The sequence below is a fragment of the Pipistrellus hanaki genome (genome assembly GCF_964339955.1).
Source record: "Pipistrellus hanaki genome assembly, chromosome: 13".
NCBI lineage: Eukaryota > Metazoa > Chordata > Mammalia > Chiroptera > Vespertilionidae > Pipistrellus > Pipistrellus hanaki.
This window is the reverse complement of record NC_140515.1, coordinates 47953739-47976452: the sequence shown is the minus strand read 5'-3', so window position 1 is coordinate 47976452 and position 22714 is coordinate 47953739. Positions and strand designations below refer to the sequence as shown.

The window sequence follows — 22714 nt, the reverse complement described above, 5'->3', positions numbered from 1 at the left end:
TAGGAATGAGTATTGAATTTTAACGTATTTGTTTTATTATATAATCATTTTACTTCTTGAATGAAGTTAAATGTGTTAATAGATTTTTCTACATTACTGATTAGCCTCATTTTATTGCAACAAATTGCTTTAATATATTGATGGACTTGTGTATTTAGATTTTTGCCTCTGTATGCATGTGATTGAACTACCCTCTGTATGTGCACATCCACTTGCGTGCTTGTGTGTGTGTGTGTGTGTGTGTGTGTGTGTGTGGTATGTTTTATTGTGATTGGATTGTATTTTGAGTGCCAGTTTTAAAAGATCTTTTTCACTTTGGAGTAATTACTATAGCATAAAGATCATCAGTTTTTAGAAATGCCCAGAAAAATCAATCATAAAACTCTTAGTCAGAAATTTTGAAGGAGATAATTCCATAATCAACTTTTCATTTTTTTCCTATAATTTTTAAACTACTAAGCATTTCCTTGAGTCAGTTTTGATCACTTAATTTCTCAAATATTTAATATATTTTATTGGAGATTTTCAAATATATTAGAAGAATATATTCCATCCCCTTATTGTTTTTTTTCTCATTTTTATCTTATATCTTTACCTAAAATGTTAATTTAAAATATTTTTCTATTTTTCTTGATTATGTTTATCTTATCTTCTTAGGAATTGCTTCTTGCATTTACTTTTCAATTGATATCTTTATTAAATTTATTTAAATGCTATTCTTTTTCTCCTGCTTTCTTTATATTTTGTTCTGTAAGAATGTGCTCTAACTCTGAAAGTAACAGTGAATTTTAATAAAGGGCAGGATTTGCAAATTACTCTTGCTGATTGCTGTCATTGACTTAAAAGCTTCTTTTAGAAACTGAAAGGAAGCTTGGCTGGGTGTGGCTCAGTGGGTGAGCATTCAACCAGGACCCAGGAGGTCAAGGTTCAATTCCCCATGGGGCACACGCTCCAGGGCTCCATCCCCAGTGGGGGGCATGCAGGAGGCTGCCAATCAATCCATAATGTTTCTCTCTATCTCTCTATCCCTCTCCTTTCCTCTCACTAAAAAAAAAAAAAATCAATAAAAACACAGAACCTAAAAAGAGAAAAAAAATGGAAATACAGTAGTTTCCCTTTTCCATGGGGATACATTCCAAGACCACCAGTGGATGCCAGAAACTGTACATACTACTGAACTACATATATATATATATATATATATATATATATATATATATATAATATTATCTTTTTTCTTACACATACATACATATAATAGCATTTAATTTTAAATTAGGTAATATAAAAAGTAGCAACATCTAATAATGAAATAGAATAATTTTAATAATGTACTATAATAAAAGTTATATGAATGTGACCTAAAAAGAATGCTATTTTACATTGAGTGTATTTTTGACTCAACTTCTTAAGTTTTGTTTTGGAGTGTTCTCATTTAAGCTATTTTCCAATTAATCTATAATAACAGTTTTGATTTACTGTTTTGAGCCAAGAATGATTTATTTATTTTAACCTGCCAAGTACTTAAGATATATTATGGCATTCTGGTTTGTTTAACTGTAGTCAGATAATGATCAGAATGAAACCAGAGATCAAGAGTAACAAATTTTTGCCTTTTAAACACAACAGTGACTCTAGAAAGGATATCTTACCATCCAGAATCCATTTTTATTTTGCTTTTTTTCCTAGGAAAACAGTCAGTAGAATTGGGAAGGGGAGAAAGTGTTTGAAGATGAATGAAGTGTTAAGTTTGAATGTGGCTCAGTGGTTGAGCCTTGACCTATGAACCAGGAAGTCATGGTTTGAGTCCCAGTCAGGGTACATGCCCAAGTTGTGGGCTCAATCCCCAGTAGGGGGCGTGCAGGAGGCAGCCAATCAGTGATTATCATCATTGATGTTTTTCTCTAGCTCTCCCTTCTTCTCTGAAATCATTAAAATATATATATATTTAAAAATATGAATATGCACACCCAAGGGTGTCAAGAAAGAATAGAACTTCCCTAAAAGTATAGGTCATACAGGTTTTCCTTGTCTTTTGGTTCAAGTTTTGGTGAAACTCAGAGTGTTGGAAAGACTTTCTCGTCCCCTACCTCTCATGTTATCATGGTAAATAAAAAATTAAATGTATGGCAAAGGAGTTATATCTAGGCATCGGAGTTTCTGAAATTAGCCTCCAGTTTTCCTGCAGGCTTCAGAGTGGCTGGCAGGGAGATCATCCAAAAGTGACTGAAAAGAAGACACAAGACAGCCTGGAAATAGGAGCGACAAGAAGCTAGATTCATATGACATGTCACCCAGAGTCTGTAGCCGGTCTTCAGGTGTGAGCAGGGAGATGGAAAGACCATCCAGAGATGAGCTAGGGTTAGAGCAGGTGGTCAGCACAAGGAGAGCAGTGAACACCCTGGAGAAGCAGATGTTCACACCCGAACTTCAGCAGAGGGATGGCAGATTTAACACATAAAAATAAAGGATGCTCAGTTAAATTCGAATTTCTGATAAACAATGTATAATATTTTAGTATATCCCAAATGTTGGGTAGGATATACTAAAATTTTTGTTTTATAAATGGTTATGTAATTCAAATGTAATAGGATGTTTTGTATTTTATCTGGCAATTCTCCTCAGTGGCATTTGTGAATGCCCTAATAATGTTAAATGAAGAGCAAGAGGAAGAAAACTCTGAGGAAATATGATTGATGTCTGAATGATCTGAAAGACCACTCAATTTGAGGTTTTTTTTTTTTCTAGAAATGACCAGGTTAGATTTTTGCATTAGAAATAATGTAGCTCCAAATCAGAAAATTTTTGTTACAGAAGAATGAAGTGTCATCTTGAATTATATACAATGATATAATTGTATTTGTTTTTTTAAAATATATTTTATTAATTTTTTACAGAGAGGAAGAGAGAGGAATAGAGTTAGAAACATTGATCAGCTGCCTCTTGCACACCCCCTACTGGGGTTGTACCCACAACCAAGGTACATGCCCTTGACTGGAATTGAACCTGGGACCTTTCAGTCTGCAGGCTGACACTCTATCCACTGAGCCAAACCGGTTTCAGCAATATAATTGTATTTGTTTTTAGGTCTGTGTCAGGTAAAATATGGCACTTTGCAGTGTGATGTTTACATCTTTGTGCAAGTGACCAGCACAAGCTAAATTATTATCCTTCAGTGTTAATCCCAAATTCCTAGTCTTCTCCACCTCTGGTCCAATAAACTGGGACCAGGGGAATAGGGTAGGAGAGTAGTGTAATGTTACCATCTCTGTGAATGAGAAGTAAGGAGTCCTTGTGAGCCTAATTTGTGTCTGCAGCAAACATCTGCCATCTTCAGCTGTGACAACTACCAGGAGATTGCTGAGATTCAAAGCTGGTGCAGGAACTAAAACAGCAGGCACATGGATTGTATCTTCCACCTCTCTAGCTCCAGGAGTAATAAGAAAGAAGCTCATAGCTTCTTTTTTTTTATAAGGCTATTCTCTTCCCAGTACATTTCATTATGCCCTTGTCATGGGCAGCACGTGTCACTATTATACATCCTTGGGACCTTATCTTGACATATTATTCCTCTGTTTTATTACCAGTTTTAGACAGCGCCATCACGCAGATTAAACCCTCGACATCCAGTTACAGAAACACCGGTGCATTCATTTAGAGTGCTGTCAGAATCTTTGTGCAACTTCAATACCCAATTTGCCAGAGTTGTAGTGAAATGCAATGAAATACATGGCTTTTCTTAAGAGCTAGTGAGGATCAGGGATTTATGCATAACAGGGAAAAGATTGTTCCGTGCCTGTGAGATAGCCACAGCAAGCATTACAGGGTTAGTTATTCTAATAGGGTTTATATTCCAATTCTTAAAAGTTATAGGAGCCCATTCACTTAAAGGGTTCAATAGAATTCCAGGAGGAAAATATCCAAGGGAATGGAATTCTTGAAATATCTCCTTAATTTAAAATAGGGGTGTCGAACTCAATCAGAGAAGGTGCCAAAATCTAAAATCCAGCCTAAATTGCGGGCCAAATGGTTTACTGAACAGTCATAAACTGACAATGTCATAAACTGACAGCAGAGTGCAGTGATGACAGCGCGGTGCGGGCCACATTGCAAGGCCTGGCAGGCTGGATTTGGCCCGTGGGCCTTGTGTTTGACACATGTGATTTAAAAAGATTGTAATTGAGGAAATGACTCACCCATCATTGGTTGTGAATTCCTGGAGCCAGGAATCTTAAGTGTACTCTACAGTCTGATCTTGGCTTTACAGTTTAACAATGAATTAATGTGAGCCCATGGAGTTTATCTTTCTCTCTGTGGGGATTTCATCCCCCCACACCCCCACACCCCCATCCCCAATGTGTCTGTTACTCTAGGCATTCTTGAGGAAGGTTTGCACTTAAATTCAATAATCTACAATAATAAAAGCATAATATGCAAACTGACCAAAAGGCTGAACAGCAGAATGACCATCTGGATGACCTTCTGGACAACCATGGTATGACATGCACTGACACCAGGCCAGCCAAGGCAGGTGCAGTGAGATTGGTCGGGCGGGGGAAGGGAGGGGAAGGGGAGGCCTGCCATCACCCCTCAGAGGGAGGCCTAGCCTACCCTCTGCAGGGTGATTGGTGAGGGGACTCCTCGATGGATCACCCCAAAGAGGGAGGCCCATGCTATCCAGCCAGCAGTGCTGCAGCAGGTATGCAGGGTGGGCCAGCAATCGCCCTGCAGAGGGAGGCCCAGATCAGCCAAGCAATCGCACCCATGCCTATCTCCCGCAGAGGGAGACGACTGGTGGCAGGGGATGGGGGGGGGGGTGGCGGGCCACATAGATGGCAAGCAGTGGCAGTGGCGGGGTGGGGCCAGCCACTTGCAGCTGGGGGGAAGGAAAGCCCTGCTAGGCCCTGATCACTGCCAGGCCTAGAGACCCTACTCGAGGTGTCCCAGATTGCGAGAGGGTGCAGGCCAGACTGAGGGACACCCCACTCTGGTGTACAAATTTCATGCACCAGGCCTCTAGTTTATAATAATTATTTAGAACAAAAAAAAAAAAAAGGCATTCATCGTTGCCAGGCTAGATGAGATCACAGAGAAGACATTTTGTCCCTCATTATTGTACCAACTTCATGGATTTTGTAAGGTAGGGGAGAAAGAAGATATTGATGGTTCATTTTAGGTCCCTGTGGATGTCTACATAGCCCACGGGTGTCTTTTAGAGAGTACACTGAGCAATGTTAGGCTTGAGGACTATATTTGTGGTAGGGTAATGATAAGAGTAGGAGTGAAGCCTTCACCCCATGATGTATGTGCTAAATAGAAATTGAGATGGGGCTGTGCTGGGAGATGGGGTAGGAAGCAATGTCTGGTTGCATATTGAGGGCTCCAGACATCACATGTACATTCATTTTCCTCTAGACAGATTGTTCCCTCTTGGTGGAAAGCTAGACACTCTCTTCTTTGCCTACCCAAGTCCTACTTTTTCTCTCAGAAAACTCTGCTTAAGCATCAACTTTTCTCTAGGGAAGTGAGGTGTCTTCCTGCTTTCCTGGCTGCTTTATTTAGAGGTCTCTTCTATCCAAGCACTTATTCAGCATATACCACCAAGTCCTCTGTATTCACACCATCATCCCATCATCTCTATTGGACTAAAAGCTTCTTAACTCTTCTCATGTACAATATAGGCCTTGGCAAGTGTGATGGACAGATCAATGAGGTCAGGACTTTTACTCTGCCCACTGTACAGATGAGGAAACTGACTATAGAAGTCATAAGTAACATGTCCAACGCTACAAAGCTAGTAATTGGCACACTCCACAATCCAGGCTTTTAATCACAGACCTCCTATCTTCCTAAATCCAGATGACAAGAAATGGAGCAGACTCATATCCTAACTAAATAAAACGTTGCATTTCACAGTCCCAGTGATGTATGGGAAATGTTGATCTAGAAAGATAAAATTTGAGTGATCAATCCTCATAGAACCATTTCAAAGCGAAATTCTATTGCTAATTATTTTGCTAATTCTCTTTTCTACAGAGAATTGAGCTGGCCTATAAATCTCCTTGTAACTCAGTTTGATCCACAGATCTTGCCAGTGGGTTTTTTCTCATTGACTTCTTCTCTTACTGCTCAGGGGTGTACAGAGATTCTGTAGTTGTAGTCACTCTCTCCCAGGATTTGCAGTTAAGGTTGTTGTAAATACACCTGGTCCAATGTCCCCTTCAGGACTTTGCAGTTCAACAAACAGGAGTTTGGTTTGAAAAACATAGTTCTCATATCTAGAAACCAGCTGAGCCAGAGAATCCTAGAAGTCAGTTCACCCCTCCTCTTCTAACGCACCGGACAGCCTTTCTGTCTTCCTTCCCTCCCTCCTTTCCTCCTTTCTTGCTCTTTGACCACGAGTAGGTTCTGTTGGCTATTTGCATATAATGAGTTTCCAGTTTGAAATTCACATCCTTTCCTGCCACATTATTTTAGCAAAGATCCATTGCAAATGACAAAATACAACCTTAAAATAAAACAGGAAGTGAACTCAGATTTAACTTGTTTCCTCACAGAATACTTTTTTTCTTCTTCCTGTGGTATTGGGGGAAGAAAAGAAGTTAGAAACTGTAACCAGATGAGTCTGATCATCAAATGTCATTCTCCATGGAAATTGCATAAAGAATTTGTTAAAACTGCCCTGGCTTGTTTGGTTCAGGGATTGAGCTTCGGCCTGTGGACTGAAAGGTCCCAGGTTCACTTCCGGTCAAGAGTACATGCCTGGGTTGTGGGCTCGATCCCCAATAGGAGGGCATGTAGGAGGCAAGCCAATCAATGATTCTCTCTCATCATTGATGTTTTTATCTCTCTCCCTCTCCATTCCTCTCTGAAGTCAATATATAAATATTTTCTCAAAACTAAAAAGGAAAATAAACCATGACAACTTTATTTTTTACATTAGGTGTTCTCTTTTAGAAGCTAAAAGAATTAAACACTTGCCTTAATAAAAATGGAAGCCAATGAGTTGGAGCCTTTGGGTAAATGTTTAGCTTTTCCTATCTCTACAGATTTGGAAATAGTTGTCTCATAGATATGTCTCAGAACAGAGGTCTGCAAAGTTTGGCCCTTGGGCTAAATCCAGCTTTGTACCTGTTTTTGTAAATAAGGTTTTATTGGAACACAGCCATGCCAGTTCACTTAAGTATCCTATATGGCTGCTTTCATGCTACAACCACAGAGTTGAGTAATTGTGTCACAGATTGTATAAATTTCAAAGCTGAAAATATTTACTATCTGGCCCTTTATAGAAATTGTTCACTCGTTTGTATTTTAGAATTACCTAGAGGGGAGGACTATGCCTTCCCCAGTCATTGGGACCACAGTTTAACTAGTAAATCCTAGGAGAAAGTATGATTTCTCAGAGGGTAAATACACCTATGGACTTAGAAGCCCAGCAGAACTTATGTTCAAATTATGATTCTGCTTATGCCTGCCCTGTGTGACTTTGACATGTTGCTTAACTTTTCTAAACTTCAATTATTTTATCTGCAAAAAGGAGACGCTTTCTATTCTGAAGAACTACTATGGCATTAAATGATACAATGTTCAAAAGGGTGCTGTGCAGTGCCAACCATGGAGTGGGCACTTGATGAATGAGTTTTGCCTTTTTGTGTCCAAATTGAGTGAGCCACATGCAAGTGGCACAGATCCCTCTGTCTGGACAAATGTCCACTTGTACAGCAAAAAAATTCCTTGTCATTTTAGTACATTTCTGAATGTTATTAGGAGTCATTGAAAAAAATGTTTTTGTCCACTACACCTTGTGCTCTATTCAGAGGATTTTTACCAAGTACTTCCTGATTCATTTTGAATTGTTATTTAAGGCCAGTTTTAAGTAGAATTCCCCATGGTTACAGTAATAGCAACAATTTCCAGCAACTCTTTAAAAGGATTTATACAAAGAAGAGCAATGAACTTGTGTTCAGAAATTGCCTTCCTGCATAGCATTTTCCCCCCTGTATAAAATCAATCTCTTTGCTACACTCCAGGCCTCAGAGGCCAGACCTCTAGAGGATGCTCTGACTCCAAGAAATGTAGGCCAGCGGCCTTGCTGCTGAATGTGTAAAATTCTATTTGAAAAGAAATCAGGCCCTTGTTAACAGCATCACAATAAGCTGGAGACATAGATTGATTGTGTTAAATATTGTGCCCCTGGTGTAGAATCACTCTTCTAGCCTCGGACACTTGCTCTGTGTCTGTTTTGTGCAATTTGAAAGACACCATAGACACCATTGCCTTATGTCTGTCCATGTATTTGAAGAGCTGCAACTAAGCCATCCAGACTGAAGAAATATGTTCTATGTTAATAAAAATTTTTTCCAGAAATTCACTTAAATATTGTGCCACAAATACTTCTCCACAGGAGGTGGGTCGCCTGCAGTGTCATTATCTTCATTTTACAGGTGAAATAAATAGTGATATGATGAGGGGAAGGGATGTAGTTGACAGTTATACAGTAAATGCTCAGAGCAGCAAATAGCCACTGGATGCCTTTGCTGTGTATGCATTACCAGGTGTGCTGAGAAACTGGCAAGTCATCTGCCCTCTTCCACCCTCCTTCCAGCGTGCTATTTGGGCACAGATATACTCCAGGCTTCACTGTATTTTCTCTTTGTTTTAATCTCATGCTTTTTCCTCCTCTTCCTCCTTATTTTCTTTTCCTCATCTTTCCCACCCTCCTCATCTCTCCTGCCTTCTTCTTCACTTCCCCCACTTTACCCTTTCTATCCTAACCCTACTGTATTCTATATTTGTAAGCTGCCTTAAATCCCCGGGTACAAAGTAGGCGGTAAACATATATTTACATATATGTCATCTACACTAATAAAAGAGAAACATGCAAATTGACCATCCCTCTGCTACACCCACCAGCCAATCAGGAGCGAGTATGCAAATTAACACAACAGAGATGGTGGTTAATTTGTATATGCAAGCACGGAGTGAAGACTGAAGACAGCATAGAAGGAAACCAAGTGCTACAGAAGGGCGCAAAGCAAGCACTGCAGAAGGGAGCGAAGTGGCAGAGAAGGGAGCAAAGCTCGCTTTGGCAGACTTCATTCCCTTCTCTGCTTTGCTCTGGCTGCAGGAAGCTCTATTCTTGTAGGAATAGGCCCAAGGAAGGCCTATTCTTGCAGGAATCTTCCTGCAATGGGCTTCTAGTCCTATCTAATAAAGAGGGAATATGTTAATTGACCCTTATGCTATCTCAATAAGGAGGGAATATGCTAAATGACTTCCACACCCTGTCAAGGCTGCCTGAGGCTCTGGTAACTATGACTGGCCAAGGCTTGCTCTGCCAGCAGTGGCAGCAGCAGAGGTGTGATGGGAGTGTCACCTTCCCCGGATCACCAGGTTGCCTCCCACCCCTGAGGGCTCCCAGACTGTGGTAGGGAGCAGGCTGGGCTGAGTGAACCAACCTCCCCACCCCCACAGTGCATGAGTTTTAGTGTGACAGAATTTCAGAAACTCAGAGTTGGAAGTAATGCAGGAAGAGCAAAGACTATAATTCCTCCTGACCAAAGCTGGTTGAGCAAAGTTTACTTATATCTTGTTGATATGACTAAATATCCAAAAACAAATGATGCTTTAGTCGGTATCACAAAAACATAGAAAATTAAACAGTTGAATAGATTAGGTCTGCAGGAGTCATTTTGCTCATCACATCGATGCCACAATCTGTAGACATCTTTCATGCCACAATCTGTAGACATGTTTCAAAGATGATTAAAATGCTAACATTATCTATATGCCACCTATATTCTCTTTATTTAGGTGCATAGAAAAAAGTCATTTTTTATTTGTATTCACACACAAACGTTTTATAACAGACATTAATAGGACAAAAAGAAGTCAGAAAATCACCTTGGTTTATATGCTCAGGTAAAAACACAGCACTTCAGAGTTCTCTAGTTTCAACAGGAAAGCAATGCCTGACTGAAATCTCTTGACCAGAAGTTTTCAATGTAAGAGAGCAGTGGTTTTCAATCCTCACTGCATGTTAGAACTACCTCAGAAGCTTTACAAGGATTGCCCGTACCCCATATCAGGGATTCTGATTTTTTCTGTCTTGAAAGGGCCCTGCATTTGGTGTGTTGTGTTTTTTCTAAAATATTCAGACAATTCTTATATTGTTAATGGTTAAGAACCACTACGCTAATTGATCTTGAGTGTACAGTCAGTTGTAAGTCATAACAACTTTTCATTTTATTTTTTAATGAACAGTCAGAATAGAAGGGAATAGAAAATATGGGTATGCAATTCAAGTACAAATGGGTACTATTCCATTAAGCTTGTGTTTCTGTTTCATGTGTATTAGGGGGGATACTGTCACTGTTAAAGAAATAATTGCTTACTGTGAGCTATAGTGAAGGTTGCAAAAACACAGTTTTAGATCGTCTTTAACAGAGAAGGGATGTTATGTTGATAGTTGCCTAGAGAAAAATCGGAAAATCTCCATCTGTTCTAAGAGAGAAGCCCAGTTGCAATATGCACTATTTTTAAATGCTTGCAGGGCGTGCAGTGATCTCCGCACTATCAGATGTTTCTTACCTATTTATAGAAGCACTTCCAACTTCTCTCACACACTGAGCCCAACTTTCCTCTCTCCTGTAAGTACATCACTGCTTAGACTTATCCAGTTGCATTTCTTAAAATTATCTAATAGCTCAGTTTTCTTGTTTTCAAATCAGTTCACTCTAACTCTTAGTTAGGGGTATTTAAGGAAGATTTATACCTCAGAAGAAAATATAAGCTCTAAGGTTTAGCAGTGAAGTACTCTATTAGTCCTCTGAAAATCCCTATCAGGTTCGTAGGCCTAGAACTCAACTAAATTTTCTGAAATCTTCCAGGATGCTTTCTGGAAGTAGAAGTGGGACCTTCGTATTAGTTCTCAGTGTCCAACTGTCCCAGAATAGTCAGTTGTTTTCACAGATTATACCAAACCTTCAGCTCCTATGATTTCTTAGCAGTTCGTATGATAATAGCATGGAAACCACTATCAAAAAAAAGCTAGTGTGTGGAGAGTATTATGCTAAGCGAAATAAGCCAGTCAGAGAAAGACAATCAGATTGTCTCACTCATAGGTGAAATCTAATGAACAAAATAAACTGATGAATAAAATAGATCCAGGGACATGAAAGCATGGAACAGACTGTCCAATCTCAAAGGGAAGGCAGAAGAAGGTGGGTGGGTGGAGAGAGATCAACCAAAGAACTTGTATGTACATATGCACAACTCATGGACACAGACATTAGGGTGGTGGAGGCCTGGGGAGGAGGGCGGTGTAGGCCAGAAGAGGTCAATGGTGGGGAAAGGGCAACATATGTAATACTTCCAACAATAAATATTTTTTAAAAATAAAAAAAACTAGTGTTGCTAGTCTCACTGGCCCCAGTCCTTCCTCCCCCCACTCCCCACCCCTGCCCCAAACCGTTGAAATAGGCCCGCCCCTCCTAACCCTCCACTCGTAGTCTGTGTTGATGTACATGCGCTGCTCTTCCTTCCTGGCATTTTGCTATGATGTGACTGTGGAGTGACTAGGAGGAGGAGGAGCAGGTAGGGAGGCAAATGGAGAAGGGAATTGAGCCGGAGAGGCTGTGGCCTTGCCAGGCCTTGAGTTCCCTCAGCTGGGGCTTCACCTGGGAGGGACCTAAAGATTGTGCCCGCAGTTCATGCAGCGCCCCTTTGTGCCACTTCTACGTTGACCCGGGGTACAGACTTGTAGGATTTCTTTGCTAACTTGGAGCAATGCACACTGTGGATAAATGGTAATTTTAAAAATACTTCAAATGCATTAAGGAAAGGAGTGACTGAACTCAGCGGTGAAAAGCAACTTAGGAATAGAAAGTAAATAAATAACTTGCAGCCCAAAGGGGAAGACAAATACAAGTTATATATCATGTTAAACCTCCTTTTCAAAACACCAGGAGTAAAATGATATTTCCTCAAGGAACATACTTCACAGAATCCTGTGTATTAAAAGAACCGAATGAAGCAGGAGAGGAAATCACGTCTTGTGTATTTTTTTCTTTTTAGCTGGAAACCTAGCCCACAGCACCCAGAAACTTCCTGGAAACAGAATCAGGTAGTTTCTGTTTCCGTTGAGCAAGTTTGCAAAGAGGGCTAATGGGGCATTATTTTGAGACAAGGGAGGCCGGGGTGAACTTTACAAAGGGAGTTCATTGAAATGGCAGGACAGCAAGCTCAAATGTGTCACCACATGGCAGGAGAGAGCAGGGCAGATTGTTCAGCAATTCTTCAGAAATTAAAGCACCTTAAATATCAGCAAACTTCTATCCATGGCATCTTCTAGGACATACAAGTGATGAGGGAAAGGAGGGGAGTGAGAATTATAGAATAAATTGAAGGCATGGCAGAAGTTGACCTGTAGGTGATACCAATGACTAGGAAATGCTAGAATGGAATAGGAAAGAAAGATGAATCAATTGACAAAATAAAAAAATTTTTAAAAAAAATGATTCAGAACTGGTAATGGAAGCCTGTCAAGTCAGGATGCGAACCTTCTGCAGACACTGAAGCATCATGACCCACGATGTGTCTGAAAGCATCCTTTCCTATGGCAGGGAGAAGGCATTTGCCTTGGATGTGGTGGAGAGTTCAAAGAAAAGCTGTGGCCCTTCCTCAAAAAATAATCTTCCTGTCAAGCTGGATATAGCACCAGATGGTTTTAACAATTTTCCACTCCAACAGAGAATGAAAAAACTAAAACATAAGGAAATGAATGAAATCAATAAATACTAAAAAGACTGGTCAAAAAATGCCATCGGAAAAATGAGCATGTCCAAACAACCCACAAATGAAAGGACACATGCTTTGGATTACAGATGAATTTAAGAAGGGCGCAATGCAGAAACACTGTGAGGAGAGGTCCAGAAAGTTGAAGCCTGGCTGATTAAAGAGAAAAAGAAAGGAAAAGTAAAGGTACAAAAAAATCCCCAAAGCTAATGAACTTTGGACATTTCCCCTTCTTCCCTCCCTCCCTCCCTCCTTCCTTTCCTCTCTTCTTTTCCCTTCCTTCCTTCCTTCCTTCCTTCCTTCCTTCCTTCCTTCCTTCCTTCCTTCCTCCCTCCCTCCCTCCCTCCCTCCCTGCCTCCCTCCTTTCCTCCCTTCCTTTCCCTTCCTCCCTTCCTTCCTTCCTTCCTTCCTTCCTTCCTTCCTTCCTTCCTTCCTTCCTTCCTTCCTTCCTTTCTTCCTTTTAAGGCTATTCATGACTCAGCCAAATACATTGACCTTTTCCGTGGCTCAGTATGATTTGTTTCCTTTGGGGGAAAATAACACTGGCATTATTGTCATTTGCTTACTTTATTCTCACAACTCAGCAGTCACTCAACATATCCATTTTCTTGTGTGAATAAGGAAACTGAAGACAACTAGGCAAGTTACACCTGGTCATTTGATGGCTCCTTAGCCTTCAGCCCACCTAGTGTATGGTCCTGCCCAATCTCATGTCTTATTCTGCTTTTTGTTTCTTCCATACAAACCATGCTGAGACTTATAAAGACCCACAACATCTAAGAAGGTTATCAAGTATGATAATGTAAACAAGAGCAGGATTAGCTCCACTTGGAGGATAAAGACCATGGATAATTCTTCCTATTGCTCTAAGATTCCTTTTGATAGCTTTAATGCATTCTATCAATGTGATCTGTTTCTGTGACCCCATCCCATTAAAAAAGGGAGGTCAGTGAGATGTGCAATATGCTTATTTCATAAGCGGTGATGAAGCCTAGAGCAGGCATCCTGTTCTGCAGTTTTCTTGGAGAGAAATCTAAGGAAAAATGGGTGGTGACAGTGTGGGGAGAGGTCAGGGGTTCAGGAATATGCAAGAGAGGAGTGGAGGGGAGGATTTTGAGCAGACTGAGAGGTATTCACAGTTAACGTTATTTCACTAAGCTTGCACAGTATTCCTGCATGGTAGGTAGAGCAAGTATCATTATCTCCATTAGGTCGGTGAGAAAAATGAAGCCCAAGATGTTAAGTGACTTGCGTTGAGCTTTGACTCCCAGTAACTAAATCAAAAGCAGAATCCACATCTGCTGATTCTCACTTTATTCTGCCAGAACAATAATGAACTTTAAGTTTTAATATCTACTTGAGCCTGTGAAAATTCCATGACCCATCATTCTTGCCGAGGCAGTTAAGATCCTTGGTGACTTGGCTATTTTTTACCTTTACAGCCTTCCGAGCTATGCCCTACCTCATTAATTAGCCCCAGTCATACTGAATTAATTTTATCTTCTCTTCTCCTACTCAGCAACTCCTTATCTCTCAGCTCTCAGGCGACACATTTCTTCTTCTGAAAGCCCTATCTAACATTGCTAAGTTAGTGAAAGATGACCCATCTTCGTGCTCCTTAGACCTTGTTCTTTCCCCTGTTCTAGCTCTGTACTCTAATTGCCTGTTTTTCTGTCCTTATCTCCATCTTAAACTTCTTAAGTAAAGTGACATTACAGCACCAGTGCCTAGCACCGCTTTAGGCATATAGAAAGGCTCTCAAAGTGTTAGCTCAACAAATAAATAAAGCCAATATTAGAAGGTATAATTGTTTTTAAAATTCACTTTTATATTCTACATTACAACAAGCCTTTCTGCTATTCACAACCTAAATTTAATTTTGCCCATTTTGTCAACAAATGTTAGCCTAGATCAGGAGAAGAGAACCCTTTTTCTATCAAGGACCATTTGAATATTTGTAACATCATTCGTGGGCCATGCAAAATTATCAACTTAAAAATTTGCTTGCTATATTTGGTCACACATTTAATTAACTCACCCCCACTGCTTTGGCAGGGCAGACCAAATGATTCCGTACCCCTGGACTAGATGCTTAGTACTACCATTGGGGTTGTATGCCCAAACTCCTGGCATCTCAGTACTTACCATAAAATAGGTCCTCAATACATAATTTAGGAATGAATTAATTAGTACAAAAATGATTAATTTAGACAATGTCTTGATGGTAAATAACAGTGAATTGGGACAGAATATGAGAAGAGCCATATGGGAGTGTTTTTTTGTTTTGTTTTGTTTTGTTTTTTTGATATATTTTATTGATTTTTTACAGAGAGGAAGGAAGAGGGAGAGAGAGTTAGAAACGTCAATGAGAGAGAAACATCAACCTGCTGCCTCTTGCACACCCCCTACCGGGGATGTGCCCGCAACCAATGTACATGCCCTTGACCGGAATCGAACCTGGGACTTTTCAGTCCGCAGACCGACGCTCTATCCACTGAGCCAATCTGGTTTCGGCAATATGGGAGTTTTTGGTAGCTTTTGTTTGGAAAGCTGAAAAATGTGATTGCAAGAAGTGAGGATTTAAAGTAGCCTCATGTAGTCACTGACTCTTGGGAAAGAGGCTGCTGAATCTGATCTGGCCTGTGGACATCCAACGTGACTGGACTAATCTTGACAAGGAAAATACACAACTTGCCGACTCATTATGTGTTGTTAGTGATCTCCTTAAATATCACCAGAGTCACAAGTATTTAGTAAAATCTCAAAATGTTTCATAGACAAGATATTGCCACTAGTAAATGCTGAAGTTATATTTATAGGGACAAAGTTAAGGGCCCCAAATGGGATGTTAGTTGTTTTGATCTTTAGTTTGATGTGTACTCTACTGCCATTTTCCATTTCACCAACCTCTTTAAGGATTCTTAATGAGTATTTATGGAGCACTCTCTTCCACACATACTTAAGTGCTCATTGTAGGGAGAACAGAGTGATGTGTAAAGAGCTTAGGTCTTGGATTCAAGAGGCCTTGGTTCTAAGCCCAGCCCTACCACTTAGAAGCTACATGATCTTAGGTAATTCACCAAACTTTGCTATGTTGCAGTTTCTTTACATGTACATGGGTGTTGACAAAAATAATACAACTTCAGATTTAAATTAATTCATACATATACGGTACCTAACATATAGTAAGGTCTTTATAAATATTGGCTCTGGCCATTATTAGTATGTGCTGGGCTTGGTGTTGTGAATACAAACACTGAAAAGGAAAGTTATGGTTTCTGTCCTCATGCTGTGTGCTTGACATTTGCTTGTTTCACTTAACTGTATAATTCATTCTTCAACCTCCCTCTGGTTTGCTATAAAAAGGGCTGGCTCCAGAAAACCACATTTCCCAGGCTCCCTTACTAATTGGCATCCTGTTAGGTTAAGGAGCAGCAGTTTCAGAGAAGAGATTGATCTCAGAAGGCCAATGGTGTCATGCTGCTTGGGTAGTAGCATCAGTGGCAGAGGCTCTCTCTTCTTTCCTGCCCATCTCTCTCCAACAGAGCCTCCTTCTATGCTCACAGGCCCCACTGGAATACCCTAGTTCTCAGGCTTCTTAGCAGCTTTCTGCTGTGGGAATGAGGCCAATATAGAAGAAACTAGAACAGGAGGAAAAAGGCACATTCTTGATTTAGTCCTGGATCCAACTGTGCCTGTAGATTTTACATATCTAGATTTTTAAAAAATATGAGCCTGTACCATTTTCCTTTTTTGCTTAAGCTACTTCGATGGTATTTCTTTCACTTGCCTCTGTGAAAATTTTCATACATTGTCTACTAATTCATGAGACTGTTTGAGATACCACAACATAAAGCAATTCTCATTGAATATTTGTCTCCGGAATCCACATAACTAGTTTTTATTGTCCTGCTAGGAATAAGTGTATAAAGATGAGCAAGATAAACCTGGTCCTTCTCTTTGATAGTACAGTAATGGCTGATTAAGTGTTTTACACTTACAAAGTAAAAAATCTTAACTTTTATTATACTTACTCCAATATTGTTGTTTTCTCTGGAGATCTTCCCTTAGTTAATGTGTATCTTAAACTAAAGAGATCTCATCAATTTTAATACAAGAATATAAACTAAAATGCAAAGCAAAAAAAAAAAACTTTGGGGAAATAGCTTTCATTTATTTTCAATAAAGTAAATCCCAAGCCTCTAGTTCTTTATGGGAAGCTTCCCAAGGCAGGAGGGTTTTTCAGTGCAACGAAATTAACAATGTCACTACCGCAGGACCATCACTCATTCTGCTGTATGTTTTCTTGGCTCTCCTCTTCTCCATTTGACTAAGATGATCCATTTGTCTTCTGATAATGAATGGGCTTCCTCTTCCTTACAGCCAGTAGCATAAGTCACTGAAACTTACCCAAGACATGTCTAAAGTTCATTTGCTTTGGGAATTTTTTTGAATCTTGCATAGTTGATGAAAATACATTTATAATCAGGATGCAAGTACAAGTGTGTGTGTAAGTATGGTGTGTGTGTGTGTGTGTGTGTGTGTGTGTGTGTATGTATGTAGGCGTTGTCTTTGAAATATAGGCAGTGGCCTTTTAATGTTGTAATGCATGGTCAGGCTGTAGTTGCTATGGAAACAGTAACCAAATTTCCTGACATTTGAGGGTAGGGAGATGCAGAGGTGGCTGCTGTGATCGAAGTTGAAAGATTGCTGATAAAATTAAAGTAGCTTAAAGAGTAAGGATCTTTTTCTACTTTAATATTCAGATCAGAGCCATCAGCTCTTCCCCTGTGTCTCCCAGTTATATCTATCAATGCCAGGCTGAAGGTTTACTAATATTGCTTTAATTATTATTTTATACTCAATTTATTTTGGATAATGGATGAGTGGAATTTTGGAGTTCTTGTTTATAGTTGCTATATTATTTTAATATGCTATAAAATCATTATTTGTGGTAATAGAACACATTATATCTAGATTAATGTCCACGCAAGACAAAATTGCTATTAAGATAACAAAATGCATGCTTTTGTTTGGAATGTGATACCTTGAAGTACAAGTTGATCAGTCCAATGAATACATTTAATACATTCTGTGTTTAAAAGGAATCATTTCTAGGACCTCTGTGACTCCTGTGGAGTTTCTCTGTGGCTTCCAGTACAACACTGATAATTTTCATCGTTAAGATTTATAAGATGCACCATATGAGAAGTTCACATATCTGCATTTATTCTGTTCATACTACATGTCAGGAGAATGTGAGGGAAGAATGGAATATGGGGAGTGGCATAATTGCCCTAATTGCTTAGTGAGGGTCCTCTGTGCCCAATACAATGTTACGCTCGGTGGATGTAAACAAGATGTGGATAAGAAATGATTCCTGTTTTCAAGAACCGGTTTTGCCATATAAGGAGAGAATGCATGCAGACTGCTCATTGAGTGGGGACATTGCAGGAGGAAAGCTAACAAATGCAGCTGAATATAAAGGCAGGAAGTGAGTCCAATCGAATGGGCAGATAAAGAAGCTAAAGAGGAAGCAGAACTTGAGATTGAACCCAAAGGAAGGGCAGACTTTGTTAAGAGGGAAAACTATGTTTGGTGTTAGTAAGCTTCAGAACGTATAAGTATACTGTACACATTCTTTTGAATGTCATGTTATATTAAAATAGAGACAAGGTAAAGCAAATGGTGTGAGCAAAGGTGTAGATGGGGCATGGTCTAGTGGTTAAGGGACATTGAGTGGTTTGGTTATGCTGGGGAAGTAGATGGTTCTATTAGATATTCTCAGGTAATAAAGATGCTCAGGGAATTATGGGGGCTGTGAAGAACAGGTTAGAAAATCTTGGATTTTGTAGATACCAAATGACATTGAGGGCCACAGTGCTTAAACAGTATTAATTTGATGTCAAAGCAAAGACACTAAAATGTGATAAACATAGTGAATTGTCTTCCACTGCTTGGCAAGAAGTTACCAGTCAGTAAGTGCAAATTGAATTTGGGTGTAAATAAAGCCAATGTGACACCACCCCCCAAAAAAACATTTGGAATTGTAGCTGATATACTGTAGTTGTTAAAACTTGTTGACACTTGTTTAACTCCTCCATAGTACTTTCTTCAGATTTTTTCCTCTGGGTTATTGTCACTTCAGGCCTCTTTAATATGGATGAGTTGAAAAGAAGAGGTTTTAAAAGCCTAGTTTTTCTGCATACGCAGTTGTATAAAGTATGTACAATATGGTAGGAGCCTTGAGTGAGTTACAAACAGATTTTTATTTAATACTGAGAAATAAGCCCACCTTGATTTCATGGTTGTCTCAACACTTCTCAGTACTCATCAGGAAAATTGTTGAGGATGGATTTAGAATTCTCAACTCTCAGGGTTTTTCGTAAACACAATGGGTAATCTGTCTCCGAGTTAATACAGACCTATTGCTTCTGATTTAGGACAGTCATAGAATGAGACCAAACACCTTTGGCACAAAGTAGTAGAATATCATACAGGTTATGTTTGAGGGCGTTTGTTTTCAAAATTAAGTGTATTTTTAAAAATGGACAATCTTTTAATCTTTCTTCTTTTTTTCCCCCCTGAAAAGGATCTTCTTAAGAAATGCTACTCTGCCAAGGCATCTTACCTCTTCCAGCAGGATAAATTCTATGATGTCAGCTATGACACGGGAGACAAGTCTATTCAATGTAGCAGGAGAGCAGATGCATTCAAGTTCTGGATGACTTGGAAGGCCCTGGGCACATTAGGCCTTGAAGAAAGAGTTAACCGTGCTCTTGCATTATCTAGGTACGTGTGTGTGTGTTTGTGTGTGTGTGTATGTGTGTGTGTGTGTGTGTGTGTGTGTGTGTTGTGCATGCACATGAACACACGCCCATGTATGCCTATAATAGACTCAGTGACAGTAACATTTGCGAGGTCTGTATATATTATTTCATTTGTGCATTTCTTCTTTTATCTGATAACCATTTTTTATACAATAGTATCTACTATGTGTTAGGAATTGTGAACAAACTCCTCCTACCCACTGCCCTCCGGGATCCTAGCCTATTAATAGTAAGAAATACATTCTGGTGCCAAAGCAGATAAAAATACAGGTGAACCTACTTTTTTGTTAAAGGAAGGTGTATGGTGCTCCAGACCACTCAGCAGGGTTCCCCAGTATATTCATGAGGGTCACTGGCAGAGGCTTTCTATGGGAAGTAGCATTCACCTAAGACACAATAAAGAAAGGACAGAGAATAATCCAAGCAGAGAATAGCAGGCCTAGATTTCCAGAGGTGAGAGAGATCATGGTGACTTCGAGGACCCAAATAGCAGGTCTTGAGCCTGTGGGGCTGGTGTAAAGGCATAAAGGTAAAGGTACAGTGGAAGCCCCAGGGTTGCTTGCCTTGTTGTAACATTAGAGACAAAGCTTTTGAACCCACTTTCAAAGAGCTCTTGATGTATGCATGGGGCACATCTATCACCTGAACAGAACTCTGCTGCTAAGCTTGGATCAGTGGGTGCCAACGGGCAGACCATGACCAAATTTACTTTTAAATGTGACTTTCTGGCCCTGAACTTCATAGGGTTAACCTTCATGATGTTAAAAAAAATAAAACATTTGAACATTTAAAATGGTATTTAAAAATAAGGAGATTTGTTAAAAATCTAGATTTTTGGCTTCTACTCAGAATGCTCTCAATCCCACATGGCGACAAGCTGCTGAACATGACGCCCGACTATCGGGAGAAGCATCGTTCCCTCCACTCCTCCTGTTTCTTATCTAGCTCATTTTACTAGAGCTTAGAGGGTGCTAGCTCTACCATGTATAAGCTCTTCGTCAATTGGGAAAGTTTTGAAAACTTTCTGTACCCAGTTTCACCCCAGTAAATGGAAATAACAAGTGTCTAACTCAAATAATTGTGATGAGGATTAAATGAACTAATATGTGTAAACACCCAAAACAGTGCCTGGCTGGCATATGCTACATGCTATATGAGCTTTATTGTCAGTTTTTGTGTTTTGTCCTTACCTGCTTGCCATTACAGGCATCAGTTTGTGACCTCTGGTTTGAATAATCTCTCCTTCTTCGCTCCCTGTTTACATTTCACTTGCAAAACCTGAAGTGTCTCCCTAGAGACTTAAAACAATTTCTTCTTTCCATACTGGGAGTAGTATGGGTGCTGTCGGCAACACTGTGCAACAGTGATGCTTTGAGCATTACTGTGGATTGTCTGGAAACCCAGTATCTTATAATAATAATGATGATTTAGTCTAAGATCTAAAACTTGGCTGGAGTGGCTTTATCTCATACTATGGTGGCTGGGGGGTGGAGGGAAACAGACTGGCTCTATGCTCCACATGTCTTTCATCTTCCTTGGGTCAGCAGACTAGCTGGAGCGTGTTCTTGTAATGGGGCTGACAGAAGCCCAATAAGGCAAGCCCACTTTAACCTTCTGGTTGCATCATATCTACTAGCATTCCAATGGCCAAAGCAAATTTCATGGCCAATCTCAATGTCAAAAGGCAGGAAGTACAGTCTGTCATTTTGCAAGAAGAACTACAAAAGTACATGGCAAAGGACTTGGATATAAGGACAGGTAAAAAGATGGCTTTTGCACATTCTGGTGATTGTGGTTTCAGAAGTGGTTTAAAAAATCTGCAAATATGTGAATGTTAGGATTCTTTTGGTGGTAAGGACAGAAACCTTAACTCCAGGTATCATATAAAATTTACATTACGTATCATAAGTTATTATCTCACATTATTATAAGCTAGTATAGTGACGACTTCTGGAATAGCTTATTCAAGGGGTGTAAACAGTATCACCCGACCTTGATATATCGCCATCTATCAGGCCTGTTCTACTTCATGTTTGGTTTCTTCCTATATAGGAAGGCAGCTACCAGGAGTGTCAGATCTACATCCTCCCAAACTCAAGGTCAAGGTAAAAAGGAGAGACATTTTCTCTCTTAATAACCTCAAGGAAATTTATAATCATTTCTGTGTGGAGCAAGCAACCACCTCAGAATCAAATCACTGTTTTCAGAGGAAGGTGCTTCTCTTATTGGTCATGCTGAGCCACAGGCCCTCCCTTGGCACCAGGGAGACTGCCAATTCCTCCTATCCTCTCTAATAAAAGAGAAACATGCAAATTGACTGTACCTTCGCTACACCCACAAGCCACGCCTGCCAGCCAATCAGGGTGGTTAATTTGCATATCCAGGCCAGAGTGAAGACTGAAGTCAGTGCTGCAGAAGGGAGCAAAGCTGCGGAGAAGCAAGCAAGCAGGGCAGCGGAGAAGGAGGGGAAGCAGGTGGGGAGGGAGAGAAGGGAGAGAAGCCAGTGGGGCAGTGGAGACCACAGCAGGAAGCCCTATTGCAGGAATCTTCCAGCAAGGGGCCTCTAGTAGAACATACACTGAAACTAGGTGAGAAGTGTGCTTTTAGTAGAAGTGGGGCTAACGTGCTTCAATCAGAAGTAGGGAGATAACTACCAGGAGGTGAAAAACAATGGAACTGTCTACCATAAATATTCATAGTTGCTCACTAAAAGTTCAGAAATCTCTGTTCACTTTTTTTTTGTATTTTCTCATACCACTTAAGTGCGGTAGAACCTCTGCATTATTTTCTCTAAGCCGCTGAGTAATTCAATAACAGGTGTCATGAAACAGGCAAGATGTAAATATTTAATGATTGTATTTATTGTAAAGTTAACATTCATTTCAGGGTAGAATTTAATTTATAGTCAAAGGAGTTTTTCTCATTTTTGCAGAGAAATATCACAGGAGGATAAATGTTAACATTTCAGTTTAACTCAGCAACACTTATTGTTTATAAATGTTTGTCAAGTTGAATTGAATAGAATTAACATTTCAGTGAGCACTGCTGCAGACTCTATGAACTATATTTAATATTTGAGAAATAATCCC

At 39.9% G+C, this 22714-nt stretch overlaps 1 protein-coding gene across 1 annotated transcript in view; it reads left to right on the top strand.

The window, feature by feature from the left end:
- GADL1 (glutamate decarboxylase like 1) overlaps window positions 1–22714 on the top strand; it is a 104714-nt gene that overhangs the window by 37801 nt on the left and 44199 nt on the right. The window contains exon 11 of the mRNA XM_084902491.1: window positions 19388–19587. Coding sequence (XP_084758617.1) covers window positions 19388–19587 — 200 coding nt within the window. The remainder of the gene's footprint in view (window positions 1–19387; window positions 19588–22714) is intronic.